Source organism: Camelus dromedarius, chromosome 8 (assembly GCF_036321535.1).
Source record: "Camelus dromedarius isolate mCamDro1 chromosome 8, mCamDro1.pat, whole genome shotgun sequence".
NCBI lineage: Eukaryota > Metazoa > Chordata > Mammalia > Artiodactyla > Camelidae > Camelus > Camelus dromedarius.
The window spans coordinates 54,039,106-54,061,747 of NC_087443.1; the positions used below are offsets into that span (position 1 = coordinate 54,039,106).

Consider the following 22,642-nt stretch of genomic DNA (forward strand, 5'->3'; position numbering starts at 1 on the left):
CTGACACTCTTATGTTTGATGTAGTGAGTTTTTAAACTATATTTACTTTGCCCCTTTCTCTGTAGTCAAAGTAATTACTTAGGTGAAAGTAAATGTTTTTATGTTCCTTGAAAATAATTTTTTTTTTAATAGCATTATCTGTTACCTTTGCTATGGGTGAAGGAAATTATTAAGAAGACAGTTTTTGCTTGGGTAAATTCCTGGGTAAATTTGAAACGGATGTACATTTGTAAAGGTCATTTCAAAAGTGTGCACCTATTATTTGTAAGAGTTATTTTCAGAAAAAAAATTTTTTTCAGTGGCTTTGCATTTGTTGGGGAATGGAAGTAACTTTGGGGTTTTAGTCAACATAATGGTTTTTTTTCTTATTACTCAGTGATTATAGGATTGAACAATATGATTAGTAGTTACATTTTCTGTTTAACGGAGGGTGGTAGCATTATTACATATTAAACTTCTAATTAAACTTTTTTCTTTACAGAATGAAAGCTCCTCTTCTAATCTCTGTGTAGAAGATCTTCAGAAAAACAAGGATTCAAATAGCATAATTAAAGATAGATTATCTCAAACGGTTAGGCAAAATACTAAATTCTTTTTTGACCCAGTTCGGAAATGTAATGGACAGCCAGTACCCTTTCAGCAACCAAAACACTTCACAGGAGGAGTGATGCGATGGTACCAAGTGGAAGGCATGGAATGGCTCAGGGTAATGAATCCCCAATTTTAAATAAGACATTGGTTCACTTCTATATAATAACCTATTAGTATAACACAACTTGAGTTATTCCTTTCATGTTTCACTATTATATATAAAACAAACATCTCTGTGTAAATATTTATTTTCTGATTTATTTCCCCAGAGTAAATTTTCAGAAGTGAAAAATTATGTTATTCAAGGCTACCAACATTTTTATGGCTTTGATAACCGACTTCCCATGTTACTATAACTTAAACTGTGACTATATCAGTCTCATCATAAGTAAAAGAAGAAAGAATCTTGCTAATTTGACAGGTGTTTATATTAACATTTAAATACAGTGTATATTATTTTGTCCAGATGCTTTGGGAAAATGGAATTAATGGCATTTTAGCAGATGAAATGGGATTGGGAAAGACAGTTCAGTGCATTGCTACAATTGCACTGATGATTCAGAGAGGAGTACCTGGACCATTCCTCGTCTGTGGCCCTTTATCTACACTTCCTAACTGGATGGCTGAATTCCAAAGATTTACACCAGAAGTAAGAAGTTTCCTTTTGTTAAATATATTATCATTATAAATTTTTGTTTTGTTACCTGAATTACAGATTTCTTACTATAATTATATTGATTTCTGTTTAAGCACTGAATCTTATATGACTTACCTTTCAATCTCAGCAATACCTACTTTTATATAGAAGAATGGGTGTCAGTAATCTTGGACATCTTGCCAAGAATATCCCTGGATGACTTTTATTTAGTGCATTGAAAAATTTGATTTACCTGAGACAGACCTAGGTAGAATTTATTTTTTAATTCTGTTCATCCTTATAATGGTGTTTTCCTTCCATATATATGTGTTTTAGCCACATCCTTGCCTTATGAGAAATACATATTCCAGAAATAACTTTGCCATCTTCCTTACCTATACTTAATTTGTTTTTATGACTTTTTTATTCTCCCATAGTAGCCCAATAATTTATTAGAATTGATTGACTCATTTTGTTATAGAAAAATGGGACTAATCTTGGGTTAAATTATATTTTTTCTCTCAAAAATGATTAATTTTATATTTTCCAAATCGTTGTTATTTACATTTTTCTCTAAAGTTTGTTACAAATTAACATAAAACCTTTTAGATTCCTACTATGTTATATCATGGGGCCCAGCAAGAACGTCGAAAACTGGTAAAGCATATTCACAAACGGAAAGGGACTCTGCAGATTCATCCTGTTGTGATCACTTCATTTGAAATAGCCATGAGAGACCGAAATGCATTACAGGTACAAATGGTCTTCATTTGATTCTTTGTAATCCGTAAATCACATTTTTCTTAATTCATAACTCTTTCTAACCATCCAGTAGCATTTGTTGAATTTTTTTTTCAGGTGGAAGCAATAGATTGTATTGTGCATATTCTTTTAGAAACTGGAGGTTTATATTAACAGATTGAGATGAAGATTGTAGTCTCTAACAAGAAAATTAAAGCCTTTGGCACTGTCTATAGCCATAACACCATTTTAAATGTGTTAGAATCAGCCAAACATAGACTTAATCTGTGAATGTATTACAGATAATCTCTGACTTATTCTTTTCATGTATAGAACTTACTTATCTGTTTAATTTTAATTGATAGAATATATGAAGAAGTTATGTTTTTGCTATCTTATGAATCTACTAGGATGTAACATTCCCATATCTGTTTTTTGTATTATAACTACTTATTTATTAGTGCCCAAATTACAATGCAGTTGGAAAACTGACCTCTCATTGCCTCTATCAGTTTAGTTTTTGGTGTTTTGAACTTCTTCCTCACTGACTCACCTACTTCACATACAGTTTTTTACTGCTTTATTTTTCTCTCTGACCCGTACAGTTGAATGTTGAACAACATGGGTTGGGGTGTCAACCTTATGTACAGTTTAAAATCTGCATATATTTTATAGCTGCCCCTCCATATCCACAATTTCCAGATCTATGGATTCAACTTGTGAATCATGTTGTACGATAGGTAGTTTTCACTGTTGAAAAAAATTTGCACGTAAGTGGACGCATACAGTTCAAACCTTGTGTTAAGAGGCAGCTGTACATCAAATTTTACTTGTGTGGTGGTAGAATTTTGGAATATGATTTGCAGTTATTTCTTCACAGTAAAGTAATAGATACTACTTGTAGAAAAAAGTAGCTTACAGAAATACTTAAAAGTATTTGTAATTCTACCTGAGAATAACTATTGTTAGCATATAGGTATAATGTATGCATAGGGTAAGACTTTACCTTGTTTATTAAAACACCTGTTTTCTACTAAATAATAAAACATGAAGACCTTTCTAATATTTTGCTTTCCATCCCCAGCCCATATTGAAACAAACTTTTTTGTCAGTTACATTTATAAGTGGCTAGAATTTCTGTAATGTTCCCTTTCACTGAGCTTATATTATTTCAAGGATCCTAGCTTTAGGGGTTGATGGCATTTGGGGTGCAGGATTCCTATTCCTGAATGGGAGAAGTATCTGAGTCCATTTACTATTTCATTTTTCAAATTCCTTATTGTTGTTCCATTGGGTCTTCTCTTTTGCCTATTCATTTATGAAAGATGTTTTTTATTTTGTTTGGTTTTTTAATGTAGATGTCCTATTGGGAGAAATTACTCAAGCTGTTTGATTTGTTTGCCGTATTATCTGAAAAAGAAGTTCCAAGTTTTTTTTAATTAAAGAAGTCATAACATTATTTTAAAAATTTCTCTTTTCCATTCAGCTATGAATATATAACATAAAATGTAAAAGATGGCCCCTTTTCATACTCTTCCCCCAATTTGCCAATCCTATTATCCAAGGATACCTTCTCTTTCCAGTTTGGTATTTATATTCCCCAGAAATAGTGTATATTTCTCTTTTTTTACACTATAAGCTAGATCAACTTTAAGCTTGCCTGATCGAAATAAAAGAGAGATTAAAATGAGAATTTAAAACAATTTTCATGGCAGTAAATGGATGGCTCTTCAAAAATGTAAATTATTAAAATTAGCTCCAGAAGAAAGGGAAACCTAAACAACCAATAACTATGTAAGAAGTTGAAAACACCATCAGATTAAAGAGTATCAGTCTCAGATGGGGCCTCAAGAGTGAACACTCTAATGCTATTTAATGTTTCAGAATATATAGAACTATATTAGTATTTCAGTTATTTTTTAGGACTCTAGGATAACACTAATACTTGACAAAGCATTAGAAAGGAGAATTACAAACTGCTTTGATTAAAGAATGTGAATGGTGAAATCTTAAATACATAAGACTGGGTAGACTTTAATTATTAGTTTAGGGCGAAGTGAGGTCTATTTCAAGAACATAAGTACATATTAATTTTAGGAAATTAGCTTATTCTTTTAGTAGATCAGAGGAAAACATCATCTCAATAGGTGCAGAAATACCATTTGATAAAAATGAACATACATTCCTAGTAAAGAGATTTTATTTTTAGGAAAAATTGTGGGAGCATCATATAAAAATATTTCCATGAATTCCTTTTCTAGCATTGCTATTGGAAATACTTAATAGTAGATGAAGGACACAGGATTAAGAACATGAAGTGCCGTCTGATCAGGGAGTTGAAACGATTCAATGCGGATAACAAACTTCTTTTGACTGGTACTCCTTTACAAAACAATTTATCAGAGCTTTGGTCATTGCTAAACTTTTTGTTGCCAGATGTCTTTGATGACTTGAAAAGGTGAGTAAGCCAGTTATTTAATTATTTTCTGTGGTTTTCCAACCTTCTCAAAATCTGCTCATAGTTAAAATTAATTTCTTCTAGGTACCTGGATTAAAATGATAGCTTTTGGCAACTTTGTGGTATATATTATATGTTCTGTTCTTTTTATTTTTCTTTTTTCCAGTTTTATTGAAAAAGAATTGACATATATAAACTGTATAAATTTAAGGTGTACAGCATGATTGATTTATATATTGTGAAGTGATTACTATAGTATGTTTTGTTAAATCTATCTCAAATAGATGCAATAAAAAGAAAAAACTTACCTTCTTGTGGTGAGAACACTTAGGATCTACTCTTTTAACAACCCTCCTATATATCATAAGCAGTGTTAACTATAGTCATCATGTTGTACATTACATCCCTAGTGTTTATTATCTTGTAATTGGAAGTTTGTACCTTTTAACCACCTCCCAATTCCCCTTGCCTGTATATGTTCTAGTCCTGACACAAATTATTAAAGGAGATAAAGGAAAGATTATTACAAGTTCTTATTTGTGTTGATTAAAGAAAAACCGTTGAATGCTACCTTCAAATATTTTTATGTGGCTCTTTAACTTTGTGAAACAGTTTCAGTTGGAATTTTCTCATTTTATTCCCACAAACAAGAGATAAAAGATGTTGAATGTATCCCGTCTCAAACATAAGAAAACCCAGTGTAAAGTTATTAAAAATATAACTAGTTAATGTCAGAGTCAAAAATATAACCAGGGTCTCCCAGTATCACCCTGATGCTTTTTATTCTAGAAACTGTTTGAATCTTAGCTTATATCATAAAAACCAAAATAGAAAAATAGTTTTTGAAAATTATTAGTATGCTCAGAATGGAAGAGTAAATAATCTTACCAGAAATTAAAACTAATTATGACAGAAATATCAGAATCAGGAGGGCAAAATAATTGCTTATACTTAATTTGGCATCAGTGACAGAAGAAAGTTAATTTTATATAGGAAAATATCTTTTTAAACTGTTTTATTTTGAAAATGTTTTCTACCTCTGGTTACCAAAGTTAGCCCAAGCCAGGCTGTTTTAGGGAATATTTATTGAAAGACAAGATTTCCAGGTCCTGTGCATTTCTGCTGAGTTAGAACACTGAGGTAGGAGCTGAGAATCTGAATTTATAAAATGTGCCTCAGGTGATCAGAGTTTGGGAATATCTGGTCTAACTACCTCATTAATATTACTAGTATTTTTCCCAATTGAATTTCTGGCAATAAAGTGTTACTTATTATAGACTGTAAGACATGCTTGTATTTAATCGCTCATTTTAATAGGTGTGGGGTTTTGTTGTTGTTTTTTACATTGTGAAGAACTAAGGATATTAACAGATATCATTATTGGGTTACTTATATGTTGAATTTTAAAAACGTTGATTGTAGTGGGTCATATTTTTACCTAAAGAGAGAGATCATATGGCCTTGGCTTTCACAGTTTTCATTTCTATAACTTCAGTAAAATGTTTCATAGAATATGTACCTTAAGATGTAAGGTTGATCTGGCTGTGAAATCTGTCACCCCATTGATTGGTAGGGTTGATTCAGCTGATGTGGCTGGCTAGTTGGGTATCCCTTTCCTCCCATGGTACATGTGCATCTTTCCTGAAGCTTCACATTTGGTGTAAGAGGGTGATCTTTCCTGATAGAGGAGGACCCTTCTTCAGTTTAGGGTATACAAGAAGCAGCACTCCCCTGTTAGAACCTCCAGATAAGCTCTCAAGGGTCCATTTGTAGGAGAACCTAGGTTAGTTAAGCTTCCAAGATTCCAGACAGGTCCAGATGAGGTGCTGCAGGTGGCAGTCTGCCCTTAAAAAAGAAAAAATATACCTTAATGTTTATTTGCTGTTCATTCTACTTTAAGATAATGTATTTATGAATCAGGAAAAATGTTCCCTTTAAGAAAATAATCTGCTTCATAATATACAGGTTAATATAAAGTTAAAAATGCAAAACATGTCATGTCATTATAACTGACTTACGTGATAGGTTAACTTGTAATACTTTTTTTCTCTTACAGCTTTGAATCTTGGTTTGATATCACTAGTCTTTCTGAAACTGCTGAAGATATTATTGCTAAAGAAAGAGAACAGAATGTACTGCACATGCTGCACCAGGTTTTAACATTTTTCTTATTCTGCTTAGTATAGACTCATAAATAAAAAAGGAACCCTGGAGATTACCTGTTCAACCCATTGTAGGAGATTTTTAAAAATGAGCCGCCCCCTCCAATTTAAATTATTCCCTTGCCTTTTACCCACCCCCAGAGGTCAAATGGCTTTACAGCAGAACTAAAGTGCTTTTCAAAATTTTGACCTTTTCGTGTATACTTACTTTACGACTAATGGTTACTGACATGTTTGTTAGCCAAAAATGAAAATAAGTGTTTTTTTTATGCAATGTTTGCCAGTAGTGGTTACATAACTTACTTATTTGTATGATCCAGTCTGCTGTTTCCTGCAATCTCCATCCATCCCATCTATCTTTACTTTAAACATAATCTTTCAAAGGTCTCCTAGTTTCATATGTAGGCCTGAAAGCCTCAATTGTGCTTTGACAGTTTTATTCAGAAGCTTTGTTAATTTTTTTGACTTTGAAGTTTACACACATTTATGATAAAAATGTGAAACAGTACAGAAATCAAAGTAAAAATAATATTCCAAATCATATTTCTCCAAATCATTTGTATTTTTTACCTGACAATTGCCTGTAGGTATATTTGTTTCTGGGCTGCTGTGTATAGATACTTTTTTTTTTAACTATTGATAATGCTCTTTCCCTGGTAAACTAAAGTCTCTCTATGCTTGACTCTACCTGTGGGCTATTTAATTACAGAGCCCTGTAAATGAACTTTTTCTGTGTATAAATTCATGACTAATTTATATTTAAAGATATGGCTATATAGGATATAAAATGATTTTAAAGAAGTTTGTTTTAAAGACCTAAGTAGTTTAATAATGGTATAATTATCTATTGCTTCTATGTTTTATAAATGTGGAAATCTCGTCATCACATAGCTAATGAAGGAGAGTAATTTTAAGTCTGAAGTTTTAGAACTTAAACAAAGAAACTTTCATGTCTACATTTCTGGGTTGATCAATTCGTTGGTTTGCTACTAGTCCAAAACTTCACTCTTAAAAACTAGGCTATAACTATCCCTAAGAAGTAGAGATAACACCTTCTTTCTGCTTTTTAAGTATTGATGTTATATCAGAGTTTTTGAAAAATTAATAAGTTGTGAAACAGTATGGATAAATGTTGTGAAAATTTATCATGTGGTGGTCTGGTCTGGGAAAATTTCAAGGAGATATTTTATATGACCTTTTGAGAATAGTTCTATATAGGAAGAAAAGGGGAAAAAGGGGTAAAAAGGTATGTGGGGAACATATTCCTTGAAAATATAGGAACGTTTACTATTTACATGTTTATTCATGTTTAAATTTTAGATTTTAACACCTTTCTTATTGAGAAGACTGAAATCTGATGTTGCTCTTGAAGTTCCTCCTAAACGAGAAGTAGTTGTTTATGCACCACTTGCAAAGAAACAGGAGATCTTTTATACAGCCATTGTGAACCGTACAATTGCAAACATGTTTGGATCCAGTGAGGTAGACTGTGGATTTGAAATAAACCATAACTAACAGTGGGTGTAGAAAATTTCATGGTTGATATTGGTCTTACATAGGCTCATCAACTGTTTTCATGACCTGTTGAGAATTTCTAACTGGAGGGTAAGGCATAAGGCCAGTAGCAAAAATTATCTTAGTAATTCTGTGGTCTTAACTAAAATTCCAGTGATGGTTCATATATTAGTTGCTTTATAATCATCTGGAATACTGTCTGGATATGGACTTAGAAATACATTTGAACAAGCACACAGTATACTGAGGATTTGACAAGTAAGCAGTCTTTGCAAATGCACATCCCCTTACGGGAGGTTACTGGTAGCCAAAAAGTTTAATAAAATACTCTATTTGAAAGAAATATCTTTTTTAGTCACACACCATATTATAAGACATTGAATTAGAATGTGATTATCTTATAATCAAAGACTAGGAGACCCTTACATTTTGTTCAGATGTCCAGATTTTTTACTGTTTGCCATGGACTTTTCTATTTCTTTTCAAAATATTTATGGTTAGGCATTTCTGTTTTGTATAACCATTAGACTGTTACCCTGTTTCATTTTAATTAAAGGGAAAATCTGCCTTTTTAGTAATTAGAAATTTAAATTAGTTGCCTATTATGAGGGATTTCATTGCAATATTATACCAATCCAAAGAAACACCCTCTGTAATGCAGATATATATGAAGCCTTATTTCAGCTGTAAGCCATTAAGTTCGTTTATATAAGTTCAAAACAGTTTTATCCATCTTTAATTTTTTCCACTGAGATATGAATGTGAGATATGAATGCATTAACTCAGATTCTAGATACTGTCATTAGTATTAAAACAAATTTCACTTGAAAACATTTGCATTTGGCTATAGTTTATGGAGCTTTGATTTTGTACCTTTGGAAATTACTAAACTTGATGTAAGACAAAATTATTTTTTTCTTTTATCTTAAAACATTTTGTACATAAAAATATTATATCCCACTTTATTTATAGAACTCAAGGTATAGCTTTTTGAATAGACTCTTTTAATTTGTTCTATTTTAGGTGGGGAGGAGGTAGCTCCAGTGGTAGAGCACATGCTTAGCATGCACAAGGTCCTGGGTTCAATCCCCAGTACCTCTTCTAAACGTAAATAAATAAACATAATTACTTCCCCACCCCAATAATAATAACAACAACAACAATAATAATAATTTGTTTTGTATTAGAAAGAAACGGTTGAGCTAAGTCCCACCGGACGACCAAAACGGCGAACTCGAAAGTCAATAAATTACAGCGAAATAGATGATTTCCCTAATGAACTGGAAAAATTGATCAGTCAAATACAGCCAGAGGTAGACCGAGAAAGGTGTGAGTTTAAAAATAAATTTAAGTATCTTTTAAATTGTGATATTTTTCATATTTCTCATATTCATGCATTATATGTTTTGGGCAGAGCTGTTGTGGAAACAAATATCCCTATAGAATCTGAAGTTAATCTGAAACTGCAGAACATAATGATGCTCCTTCGTAAATGCTGTAATCATCCATATTTGATTGAGTACCCTATAGACCCAGTCACGCAAGAGTTTAAGGTGAATACCATTTAAGAACATACTGTTTTGATTTCTGTAACTTTTTTGTTGGGTGAAAGTGAATTATTACTTATAGTAAATATTGTGCTCTTATATGAAGATTATAATCCTTCTAGTAGGCAGAGACAGTCTTCCCCCAAATTCAGAGAACTTTATGAGTGTTAGAATGAAGAGTGTTTTATACATATAAGCTTACTAACATTTTTATTTATATATTTTATGTGAACAGCTAAGAATCCTCCTAAACTTAGACTGATACTGGCAATTGATATCCACTCTGTGTTTTACCTGCTGAGTATTTTAGAGACAGTTGTTACCTTTTCATTATTCCTTTTAGTTAGCATTCAACTTGTCTAAGTCAGTCTGGCTGCCCACTGCTTAAATCCCAACAAATAGCCACAGAAGAGAACAAAAAGTTGATGCTGAGTTGTGGGCTTTGAGATCAAGTGAATTAAATTGCTTTCTTAGGTAGCTGAATGGAAAAATAGCATATATACCTGTGACCCAAATCCTGTCAAGATACAGAACATTACTATCAGCTCAGAAAGTTCCCTCATTTTGGGCCAGACAATTGTTCAGGAGGTGCTGTCTTGTGGACTGTAGGCCATTTATCAGCATTCCTGGCCTCTAGCCAAAGGTGCCAAAAGTATCTCCCTCCCCCAGTTGTATGAACCTAAAATGTCTCTCAGTCACTGCCAGATACAATCTAGGGGTGAAGGACAAAATTGCCCCATTTGAGAACCACAACTTAAATGCTTTTCATTCAAGTAAGGAAGATGATAATCTCTAACAAGGTAATTGATACTCACCAGATCATCTTTGATACTTAACATTGCTTATAAGCTCCTATTTGAATTCTAGCAGTAATTTTCATATACATTTGGTTGAAAGTATACTCAGATATAAAGAATAAACCTCAACATTAAGTTTGAACTTAATGTTACACAGTTTTTGGGAGAGGGGTGAGGAGGATAGATCAAGTCTATACTTAAACTGAATTTTGTTTTTTGTGAAATCGTTGGTTTTAAATTCTAGAGTATGTCTTTCCTTGAGAACTGTCTTTTGATAGGAAAGATCAAATAACAAGGTCAATTTAAAATTTTTTTTAAGTTTTGTAAGGACTTGTCAATGAAAATTAAACTGTTCACATGGTTTTTATTTTGACAAAAACAGATTATTAGTAATTGCGACTTTTTTTTCTTTCTTTGCACACTTAAGATTGATGAAGAACTGGTAACAAATTCTGGGAAATTCTTAATTTTGGATCGAATGCTACCAGAACTAAAAACCAGAGGTCACAAGGTGTGGTACTTTTGGTTTGATTTTTGGTTATTTAATTATTCTTTATTAATCAATATAGATACTAAGATATATTTAAATTTCAGGTGCTGCTTTTTTCACAAATGACAAGAATGTTGGACATTTTGATGGATTATTGTCACTTTAGAAATTTCAACTTCAGCAGGCTTGATGGATCCATGTCTTATTCAGAGAGAGAGAAAAATGTAAGACTATTTATGTCATGAATACTGAATACTTTTTATAACTCCTGTCCTGATTTCAGAAGTAATGTTCAAAATAGACCTATAATTTAATAAGGTGTCAAAGACCAAAAACCCTATAGCAGGATCAAAAACAAGCATTTTGATTGTGTACTAATAAGTTATAATGTTTCTCAAATTATATATTCTAGCACAACCTTACTTAATAATTTTCTCCTTAACCACCACTGTAAGGTTATAGAGATAACAGGAGATTTTTTTCTCCTGACCTTTCTGGCTCTTCCCTCCACCCCAACATTTTACTACGAAAATTCCAAATATATAATAGGCAAAAGAATTTTATAGTAACCACCTGTAAATCCACATAGTACCTGCCATTAAATTTTTACTATTCATTTTTTTAATCACATACCCATGATATAGCATCAGTCCATTACTGTATCCATTCAACATTCCATCCTCTTGGTGCATCTCAGAATAAATTACAGATGATACTTCTTTCTGATTATTTCATATTTGTCTTTCGGGGATACATTTTACATCTGTTGAAGGGAATAAAGTATTTATTTGCTGTATGCATATATACCTGTGACCCAAATCCTATCAAGGTACAGAACATTACTATCAGCTCAGAAAGTTCCCTCATACCCCTTCCCAAGTCAACTCACCTATCCTGCCTACCCCATCTCCTAGGCAACTCCCCCCCCCTTTTTTTTTTTTGTCACCATTATTTGAGGGAGGATGGCCTAGAATATTTTTTCTTGTAATATTTGATATTCTCTCTTAAACTTCCCTTGTGATATTTGGGGGTTTGGTTTTGTTTTTAACAAAGATCTTAAAATAGGTGCTTGGAAAATAAATGAAGTTAACATGTGCAGATGTTTTGTTAGTTAATGTAATTGTTTTATAGATCTTAATGATTGTTTTATTGAGGGTCAGTAATGTAGGCATAGAGCTTCTGTGTGACTGGCCCGAGCCTACTCAGTCTCTGGCCCCTCTGAAGGTCAAATTGATACAGTGCATCCTGGGGCCTCTGGTGTATCAACACAACAACCTGGGAAATCAGCATGATTATAATTTTTTTGTTTCATGGGAGGTGAATCTTTGATTATTTAATCTCTTTCCACCTAATTAGCCTTTTTCAACTTCCTGGCTTCTGGGATTTTCAGTATTTATTTATCCCAATTCAAAAGTTCTGTGGATGCTGAAGAACTAATACTCAGTTTGAAGAATGTTGACTTATATCCCTTGGCACACTACCGCCCTCCCCCTTCCTTTCCTGGTAAACGCATAGCTGCTTAGTATGTAGCACTATATCCACATTCCAAGGCAGGAGTAGTTTCTTTCTTAATCCCTGTGTTTTACTTCCTCTTTGTTTTTAGATGCACAACTTCAACACAGATCCAGATGTGTTTATCTTTTTAGTGAGCACACGAGCTGGTGGCCTGGGCATTAATTTGACTGCAGCAGATACTGTTATCATTTATGATAGTGATTGGGTAAGTTGGAAGTGTAGCAATATACCAATACGTTTCTAGTCTAAATTTTTAATCATTTCATTGTATACTTAGCAGTTTCATTTATCTATTTTGAAAAGGGATCTACTTTAAGATGAGAATCATTTCTTTGTCAAGTGTCTGGTGTGTAAGACTTCAACATACTTCATCATTGAAGTCACTCTAGAAATCTAAATTGAGTTAAGGCACTGTTTAAAAGATTCTGATTGGATCATGCATGTTGATTTTACCTACATGGTATGAGTTTAAATAATTTTAACCTTAAACTATTAAATGTTGTTTCTTTTTAACTTTTAAGAATCCCCAGTCTGATCTTCAGGCCCAGGACAGATGTCATAGAATTGGTCAGACAAAGCCAGTTGTTGTATATCGTCTTGTCACAGCAAATACTATTGATCAGAAAATTGTGGAAAGAGCAGCTGCTAAAAGAAAACTGGAAAAGTTGATCATCCACAAAAGTAAATGACAGTTCGTAGTACTTTTTTTGTTCCAGTTGTATATTGTGTGTTGTGATTTTTGGTACTGTTTCTTTATAAGAGAAATTAGTGCAGGATTTAAATAGGCAGTGGGGAATTTGGAGCTGTGAAGACTTAAGCTGAGTGAGTGTGATCATGGACATAAAAGAAAAATTAGTGAGTGCCTAGAATGAGGAGCAGTGGGGCAGAGAAAAATATCAAGTATACTTTTAAAGTGCCCTTTCCTAAACTCTGGCATGAGGATTTGACATGTACTGACTGCTTGTTTTTCCCATTTAAAAAAACCCTTTAAAAAAAAATTGTAGTTGGTTTACAGTATTAGTTTCAAGTGTACAATATAGTGGTTCACAATTTTTATAGATTATACTACACTTAAAGTTACTGAAAAATAATGGCTATATTTCCTTGTGCTGTAAATATATCATTGCAGCTTATTTATTTTATACATAGTAATTTATATCTCTTAATCCTCCACCCCTGCCTTGCCCCTTCCCCCTTCTAATCTAAGAACACGGGGGATCTTCCCATTCCTTTGTATTATCTTCAGTTTATTTCATCAGCATTTTACAGTTTTCAGAGTACAGATCTTTCACCTCCTTGGTGAGGCTTAGCCCTAGGTATTTCATTCTTGATGCAGTTTTAAACAGGATTGTTTTTACTTCCACTTTCTGATAGTTCATTATTAGCTTACAGAAACAACAGGTTTCTGTATATTAATCTTGTATCCTGAAACTTTGCTGAACTCATTTATTAGTTCTAACAGTGGAGACTTCATAGTTTCTTCTTGATAGTTTCATGTCATCTGCAAACAGTGACAGTTATACGTCTTACCTTCCAATTTGGATACCTTTTCTTTTTCTTACCTAATTGCTGTGTCGGGGATTTCAATACTGTGTAAAACAGAAGCAGTGAGAGTAGGCATCCTTGTCTTATTCCTGATTTTCAAGGAAAAGCTTTCAGCTTTTCACTATTGAGTATGTTACTCTTCATGTTTATTCTTGGTAAGAGATTTGCCTACCAAAATGCTTTAAGAAAACTTTTAAGCCTCTTCTTGCAAGGTCAATGTATTAAGTATTAAATTATTAAAATAGTGCTATAATAAAACCTATTTATTGCATTGAACCCACTATTTCAAAAAATATTTGACTCCAGTATGCCATTTTCATAGTTTAAATCATAGTATATTAAAGATAGTATTTTTAATCTAGAAAAGATTCTGAGGAATAGGGTAAGCGAAGTGGGTGAGGCAGTGGCATTTTATGTTCTGTTCTGTAAGATTTGGAGTTCTACTTTTATTCATTGAAGTTCTTTTTTATCTAAAGATAAAACTACCTTAAAGTTGAAAATCACTTTATGCAAGTTTTGAAGCATATAGAAATCATAATAATTTTGAAAAACACTACCAATTTATTTTATGCTACTTTTCTACTTGGAAATACTTTTCTCCAGTGTATCTGATTTGGGTGAAATAATGGATTAGGTTTTAGACATCTTTAATTTGGTTTGATGGAGCATTCAGACTATAGTTGGAATTTCTGTTAGAGGAAGAAGGAACTTGATCTTAATAAGATTTTATTTTCCCAAGTTGTAGTTTCAGTAATTTGAAAGATTAATTTCAGAGAATAATTTGAAAGGAATTTTTCAAATGCTGACAATGTATTATTGAGGCATAATATACATACAATAAAATTCCCAGCTAAGTGTACAGCTTGATTCCTATAACAAATGTATATAGTCATGTAATTATCATCCAAATTAAGGTAATGAACGTTTCCATCATCCAAGAAAGTTTTCTCATGCATTCTTTTCAGTCATTTCCTAGGCTCCTTTACCCCTCCCCAGAAGGCAACCATCATTCTGCTTTTGTCACAGATTAGTATTTTCTTTACCTCTATACTGAGATTCATTTGTATGTATGTATTCTTTTTTGCCTCGCTACTTATTAATATTTTGAGATTCATCTATGTTGTGTTAGAAGTTTGTAATTTTTAAAAAATATTGCTGAATAGTTCATCTCTTCTGTGTTGATGTTTGAATTGTTTCCAGATTTTGGTTCTTATGAATAACCTCCTCTTGTACAAGTATTGGTAGATATATGTATTTATTTGTTCTTGGTCTTGGGGGTGGGAAGGGTATATGTTTACCCATAGAAAACTGCCAGACTTTTTCCCAGGTGGACATAGCATTTTACACTCCCACCAGCAAAGTATGAGAATTGCAGTTGCTTTTCTTCCTTAACAACTTTTGGTTTGTCCTTTTAAAAGTCAGGCATTCTGCTTGGTTTATAATGTATTGTATTTGGTTTTAAAAGCAATTTTGAGTATTTTTAATTTCTTGAAAATTTTTTCTAGATCATTTCAAAGGTGGTCAATCTGGATTAAATCAGTCTAAGAACTTTTTAGACCCTAAGGAATTAATGGAATTATTAAAATCTAGAGATTATGAAAGGTAAGATTTTTTTTATTATTTTAAAAATATATAATTCAAAGTTTTGATTCATCATTTGGATTTAAATATTTTGTTTTCTTATAGGGAAGTAAAAGGATCAAGGGAGAAAGTCATTAGCGATAAAGACCTGGAGTTGTTATTAGATCGAAGTGATCTCATTGGTAATTATCTTTTATGCTTTTACTTATTTATTATTTTTATGGGAACTTTGAAACATAAGTAGAGAGAATAGTATTGTGTACCCCTGTATAAGTCATTCAGCCATAATAGTTCACAACATTTAGCCAATTTTGCTTCATTGCCACTCTTTCTTCAGAATATTAAATTCCTGACATTTTACCCATAACCACTTTCTTAGGCTTCGTTTAATGAGAACATATTTTTAAACATAACCACTCTGTCATTATTACATTTAAGAGAGTTGGCATTAATAAACCCCAATGTTTATAACAACACTATTTACAATAGCCAAGACATGGAAGTAACCTAAATGTCCATTGACAGGTGACTGGATAAAGAAGTTGTGCCACACACACACACGCGCACACGCGCGCGCACACACACACACACACACACACACACGAGTGGAATACTACTCAGCAATAAAAAATAAAATAATGCTATTTGCAGCAACGTGGATGGACCTGGAGATTGTCATACTAAGTGAAGTAAGCCAGAAAGAGAAAGAAAACCATGTATCACTTATATGTGGAATCTTTAAAAAAAAAAAAATGACAGAAATGAACTTATTTACAAAACAGAAACAGACTCTCAGACATAGAAAACAAACTTATGGTTACTACCCAGAGAAAAGGAGGTAGGAAGGGATAAATTGGGAGTTCAGGATTTGCAGATACCAACTACTATATATAAAACAGGTAACAAGGTTCTACTGTATAGCACAGGGAATTATATTCAATATCTTGTAGTAACCTATAATGAAAAAGAATATGAGAAGGAATATATGTATGACTGAAACATTCTGCTGTACACCAGAAATTGATAAAATATTGTAAACCGACTATACTTCAGTTAAAAAAAAAAAAAGAAACCTTAGTATTATCTAATACCCAATTCACATCCAGATTTCCCCAGTTCTCTCAAATCTTTTTACAGTTTGAGTTGGTATGCAGATTTCATTGTTTGTTACAGCTGTTTTCTTCTATAACACCCTCTTCTCTTTTGTTTTTCCATGCCATTGATTTCCTGGAAAAAATGGGTTATTTGTTCTATAAAAAGACTTCCATTCTGGAACTGGCTGATTCTCTCCACCACTCCTTTCTTGTATTATCCTTTGACTTGTTCCTCTATTTACTTATTTTCTGTAAAGTGGTAAATAGCTGTGAAAATAGCTCTTTTGGCTTAATTAGATCCAGGTTCCATATTTTGGGAATATCAGCGCTTTGTTCTTACATTTTAAATCATACCAGGAGATGCATCATGTCTGGGTTTCTTATTTTTAGTTAAAGTTGATCAGCTGATTCAGGCTGATCTTAATTTATAAAGTTTCCTGTCTATCTTTTATTTAACCTGATGGTTTTAGCATTCATTGATTATGGTTTTGAACCATTACGTTTTTGAGCATTGCAAAGTGGTGATTTTTCTTCTGTCATTTCTTTATTAGCTTTAATCAGTCTATTATAATTCTCCCATCTCAACTCTTTGGTTACTCTGAGATACAGTCTATACAGATGAGGCAGGATAAATTGCTTCTTCTGTGTATCAGTTGTAAGAATAATGAGTTGATGCTTACAGTGGTGAATTAATTTGAATACAAATAAAATAAATACTTAAAACTCATCATTTCCTAATTTTATAACATATTATGGGTATCTACGCTCTTGATTATTTATGTGTCTTGTATCTATGGGTGGAAATAAATAATGGTGTGCTTCTGTGCATCTTTTTCCAACTACATTCAGCAGTGTTACGTTGGTGACTTGGTACTGGTGATGGTAGGAATCCTTAATACCATGGGAATAGGGAAAAAAACTGTAAACTAGGGCCCTTTTTGAGGGGCAGGGAGCCGATTGTTAGGCTACCAGCACACTATTGGGTAATGTCATGATGTCTTCAACTTAGTTAAATAGCTCTTTTAAAATTGTGTTCTCTGTCTTATCATTGAGTTGAAAAAATTCTTTATATGTTCTAGATACAAATCCTTTATCAATACGTGTTTTGCAAATATTTTCTCCCAGTCTGTGGCTTATCTTTGCACTTCCTTAATTAGTGTCTTTTAAAGAGCAAAAGAAGAGTTTGATGAAGTTCCATTTATCTTTTTGTTATTACTTATGATCTTGGTGTCATATCTAAGTAATCTTTGCTTAACAAGGTTGTGATGTTTAAGTGTTTTATAGTCTTAGATTTGAGTTAATTTTTGTGTAGGGTATGAGGTAAAGGTTTATTCATTTTTTTGCATGTTGTCCAAAATTTATTGAAAAGATTGTTCTTTCCCTTATGAACTGCCTTGGCACCTTTGTTTAAAATCAGCTGATCATAAATATAAGGGTTTACTTCGTACTCTTGAGTTCTGTCCTGTTCCTGTTGGCTGTTTGTTACTCCTATGCCAGTACCACACTGCTTTGATTATTGTAGCTTTATGGTTGAGTTTTGAAATTGTGAGGAGTGACGACTCCAATTTTGTTCTTTTTCAAGTTGGCTTTAGCTGTTCTGGGTTTTAATTTTCATATAGTTCAGGAAAAAATAAAAGATGAAGATAAAGCATTATCTCCAAATTTTAAATAAATTATCAAATAAAAATCAGCACTATAGAAGTTGCGGAAGGATAGTGTAACATCTGAAAATATTAATTCACGTTAACTGAATAAAGGAGAACTAGATACTGAAAATCCACTTGATAATCACCCTCATAATTCTTAAATTTGACATAGAGAATGTTCTTAACCTGACAGTACATTCATTTAGTAAATTACTACTAAAATCAAGAGCAGTCGAGGGTAACAGCTCTCACTCCATTGAACAGTGTACAACACAATACAATGTACAAGGAGGGCCTAACTAATGCTGTAAGACTGCAAAAATAGGCATAATAATTAGTTTCATTATTACTGCTTTTGCAGGTAGTATAACTGTCTCCATTGAAAGTCAAAGGGAATCTAAAAGTTAGAATAGAATTCAAGAAATTTGCTATAACTTAGTAGAATGTGTATTCGCAATAGTTGTAAGTATTTCCCAAATTAACTTACATTGATCTTCTAATTAAAATTCCATTATGACTTTTTAAAGAAATCTGACAGGCTTTTTGAAAACTTTATATGGAATGGTAAAAGGCCAAGTGCCAAAACAACTTTGAAGAAACATAAAATATTCTGTATCAGGTATTAAGATGTCATTAAAAAGTCATAAAAATTAAGACTGTTTAATTAGCATATGATAAATTGACTAATGGTATCGCAAATCTATAAAGTCACCCAAACTTCCATGGAAAATCAATGACAGAAATGTCATTTCACACCAGAGGGGAAATTCCTATTATTCAGTATATATATAGGCATACCTAGAAGATGCTGCAGGCTTAGTTCCAGACCACTGCAATAAAGGCAGTCATAAATTTTTGGTTTTTCACTGCTTATAAAAGTCATACAGTATTCTGTAGTCTCTTTAAAATAGCATTGTCTAAAAAAGTGTACACACTTTAACTTAAAAATACTTCACTACTAAAAAATGCTAACTATATTTGAGCCTTCAGCAAGTTGTAATCTTTTTTGCCAGTCGAGGTTTTGAAATATTGTGAGAATGACCAAAATGTGACACAGACATGAAGGGAGCAAATGCTCTTGGAAAAACAGTATCAATAGACTTGCCCGTCGGGTTGCGACAAACTTCAATTTGTAAAAAATGTAATATTCACAAAGTATAATAAAACATGGTATGCTGGACAGTTTGTATCAACATACCATAAAGAATAAATTCTAGATAAATTAATCTAGGTAGTCAGAATATAAATAAAAGCAGAAGTTTTAACTTAAAAAGTAGGAATATGTATGGCTTTAGGATAGGAAAAGAATTCTTAAACAGGATATAGAACTCAAAAACTAAATGAATAAATTGATAGATTTTATTAAAGACTTCTGTAAAAGCAAACAATACCATAAACAGATAAGAGACAAACCACAAATATCTGTAGCACACAGGAAATGTTTGTCATATATAAATAAGTATCAACAAGAAAACTGGACAGCCTAAAAGCAGGTGATTACCGGAAGAGAAACAGCCAGTGAACATAAAAAGATGCTTCAAATTCCCTAGAAATCAGAGAATGCAAATTAAAACCATCATGATTTCATTCCAATAGCTATCAATTTGACAAAAATATAAAAGACTGCATATCAGCTATGGAAGTGCATAAAGATAAATTTTCATGGTGTCTTGCCTCCCTTTTAAACTAACCATGGTTGGACTTAAAAAAAAAACGTCTCTTGAATACATAATTCAAATTGGTGTTCTGTTTATTGCTCTGTATCTGTATATGTTGAGCAGCAGTGATTCTGATGAGCAAGCTGATGTTTGGGTTTGTTTATTTCCTGGAGGCCAGTTCTAGTTGTAATAAGAGGAGTGTACTTCCAGTTGTTAATGACTGAGGGAGAAAGCAGCCCATATTTCTGCAGATCTTAAAATTTTGGACAGATGACTCACTTGTCATAAAAATATTCTGGACATCTCTTTTAAGATTTCTTTTTAAGTTCCTTTTTGAAAAAAAAAAAGAAATACTTGTTTATATATTTTTCTCTTAGATCAAATGAATGCCTCGGGACCAGTTAAAGAGAAGATGGGGATTTTCAAGATACTAGAGAATTCTGAAGATTCCAGTCCTGAATGTTTGTTTTAAATTGGAGAGGAAGAATGTCTTCAAAGTTCTTGTTTACATCTAGTGATTTACCTGCATTGGTGTTAAAAGCCAGATTTTTCACTCTACTTTTTTGATTATATCAGTTTACACAACATAACTTGTACCATTGCATACTTTTCTGAAAGAACAAAGACATACTCATAGAAAGTTTAGATTTTTCAGTTGATTTTTCAGACTTCATAGTACTCTTGGGTACAGGCTGATGTGTTCTTAACCACTGTCAGATTTATACAGTCTTCCTGTGGAAGTTTAATGTCTTTCCCCCACCCCTCTTTTAGCAGTTACAGTTCATGGGTTTTTGGTACTTCATTTATGGAGTAGGCTTTTGATGGGGGAAAGATTGGGATTATACTTTCTTTTGTTTAAATAAGATATGGTTTGATTTAGGGTCTATTTCTATAAAAGTTTGCCAAATAAATGTTTATTATAAGATGATCTCAAATTATTTTTTCAGAAAATAATGGCTCAGGTGAAATAATAGCAGAAGTCTTGACGGGCACTGCGATTCAACATTATTATGGTGACTCAGCTTCATTCATTAGTACTATACACATATGCCATAAGATTTCAGCTGCACATTGGGTTAATGTAGAGAAGGCTCTGGGAGAAATTGTAGGTTCTTGACAAAAGACCAAAAGTTGGAAGTGGCCGTGTATCATGAAAAATAAGGGAGAAGAGACCCCGAGAATTTATAGCAGGAAGGGGTAAAAATAAGACTTAGGAATATAAGCAATCAACATCCATATTAGAGGAGCTTAAAGGCCAGAATGGGAACAATTTAGACCCCGTGTGTATGAGATTAAGGAAGAGAAATACTGAATGATCCCTGAACCATACGTACATTTTTGTGTAAGTTGTTTATCTCATAGGAAAATGTTATTCTTGCCACCATGTATGTTCAAATGTAGATCAGATTCTCTCTGCCTTAGTGTAATGGAACCTGGGAATCAGAATAAAAACTTTTTTGAGAGAATAATCAGCAAAAGGAAAGAACAGGCTACAGCGTGGGTATTTTTTTTTAAGTGGAAGTGTTCATCAGGCACACAGTCATGCCGAAGAATCAGTGACCTTAGTTGGTTGCTTGGTACTCATACTGTTTTCCTACTCTGTTCTCTCGTATTTGGCTCAAATGATTATTTCATGGATTTATCTCTGTCCTCACATTTCTAATACTTCTCCCTCTCACCTTGCTCCCTGTCTACACTGAAAATAAAAACGATCAGAAAAGAACTCAGAGTTGCAACCACCAGCATCTGTGCCCACCCATCCTCCTTCCCTGTTAGTATGAATATAGTCTGTCCCAGTTAGAGCCAACAGAAATGCCTTTTTTTTTTTATAGTAAACTCCTTGAAAAGTTGTCTCTATTAACTATTGAATTCTCTTCAGTTTTTTTCCTGAACCCATTCCAATCATTTGTATCCCTGTCACTCCACTGGAACTGTTCTTACCAAGGTCCCCAGTGACCTCTGCAACTTCACTTACTTGGCCTTTCAGCAGCATTTCATACAGTTTAATTTCCACTAAACAATTTCTTTAGTTTGCTGGATTTTTCCACAAACAGGTTTGTCTGGTTTCCCTTCCTACTTCTCTTTCTCAGTCTCCTTTGCTATTTCTTAGTCTTGGACCCCTAAACGTTATGTTCAAACTAGGGCTTCGGGCTCCCTTGATGTCTTACCTTGTTGCTTTAAATACCAACTATCTATTAAATTAAATACCAACTATGTGGTGATGACTCAGATTTGTATTTCCAGCCAGAATCTCTCCTGGACTCACTTCCAACTGCCTACTTGACATTTTTAATTGGTTGCCTGATAACAAACTGTCCCAAATCTGAATTTAATGAACTTGTTCTCCAGCCTCTTGAGACTGATACCACTCGTGCATTTATTTTTCAGCTTCTAAAGTCTTGTGTTGTCATCTCTTGTGCTCTCCTGTGCTTCGTATGTGTGTGTTCTTTTGCTTGGGAGTTTAATGACTCATCCTTTTATTGTTACTTTAGTTTCCAGATTTTAGTTTAAGGAACACAGGGGAACAGATATATTCATTCCATAATATTGAAACAAATGCTCCCTGCTTCATCTTTGTAAAAAGGTTTTCTCTAACCAGAACTTGTCTTCCATCACTTCAAATTGCCGTGGGAAATAACTTCATTAACTTTATTTGCTCAGTGAG

The 22,642-nt window shown here is 32.9% G+C and overlaps 1 protein-coding gene across 1 annotated transcript in view; it reads left to right on the forward strand.

Moving 5' to 3' along the window:
• The window catches only part of HELLS (helicase, lymphoid specific), a 36,622-nt gene extending 15,717 nt beyond the window's left edge, over positions 1-20,905 (forward strand). Inside the window, exons 8-22 of the mRNA XM_010974310.3 lie at positions 482-706; positions 1,058-1,240; positions 1,838-1,981; positions 4,231-4,427; positions 6,484-6,580; positions 7,910-8,071; positions 9,292-9,431; positions 9,519-9,657; positions 10,876-10,959; positions 11,043-11,162; positions 12,542-12,658; positions 12,975-13,134; positions 15,504-15,600; positions 15,685-15,761; positions 20,355-20,905. Of these exons, the coding sequence (XP_010972612.1) occupies positions 482-706; positions 1,058-1,240; positions 1,838-1,981; positions 4,231-4,427; positions 6,484-6,580; positions 7,910-8,071; positions 9,292-9,431; positions 9,519-9,657; positions 10,876-10,959; positions 11,043-11,162; positions 12,542-12,658; positions 12,975-13,134; positions 15,504-15,600; positions 15,685-15,761; positions 20,355-20,449 (2,037 nt within the window). The 3' untranslated portion in view covers positions 20,450-20,905. The remainder of the gene's footprint in view (positions 1-481; positions 707-1,057; positions 1,241-1,837; positions 1,982-4,230; positions 4,428-6,483; positions 6,581-7,909; positions 8,072-9,291; positions 9,432-9,518; positions 9,658-10,875; positions 10,960-11,042; positions 11,163-12,541; positions 12,659-12,974; positions 13,135-15,503; positions 15,601-15,684; positions 15,762-20,354) is intronic.
• The last annotated feature ends 1,737 nt before the right edge of the window (positions 20,906-22,642 follow it).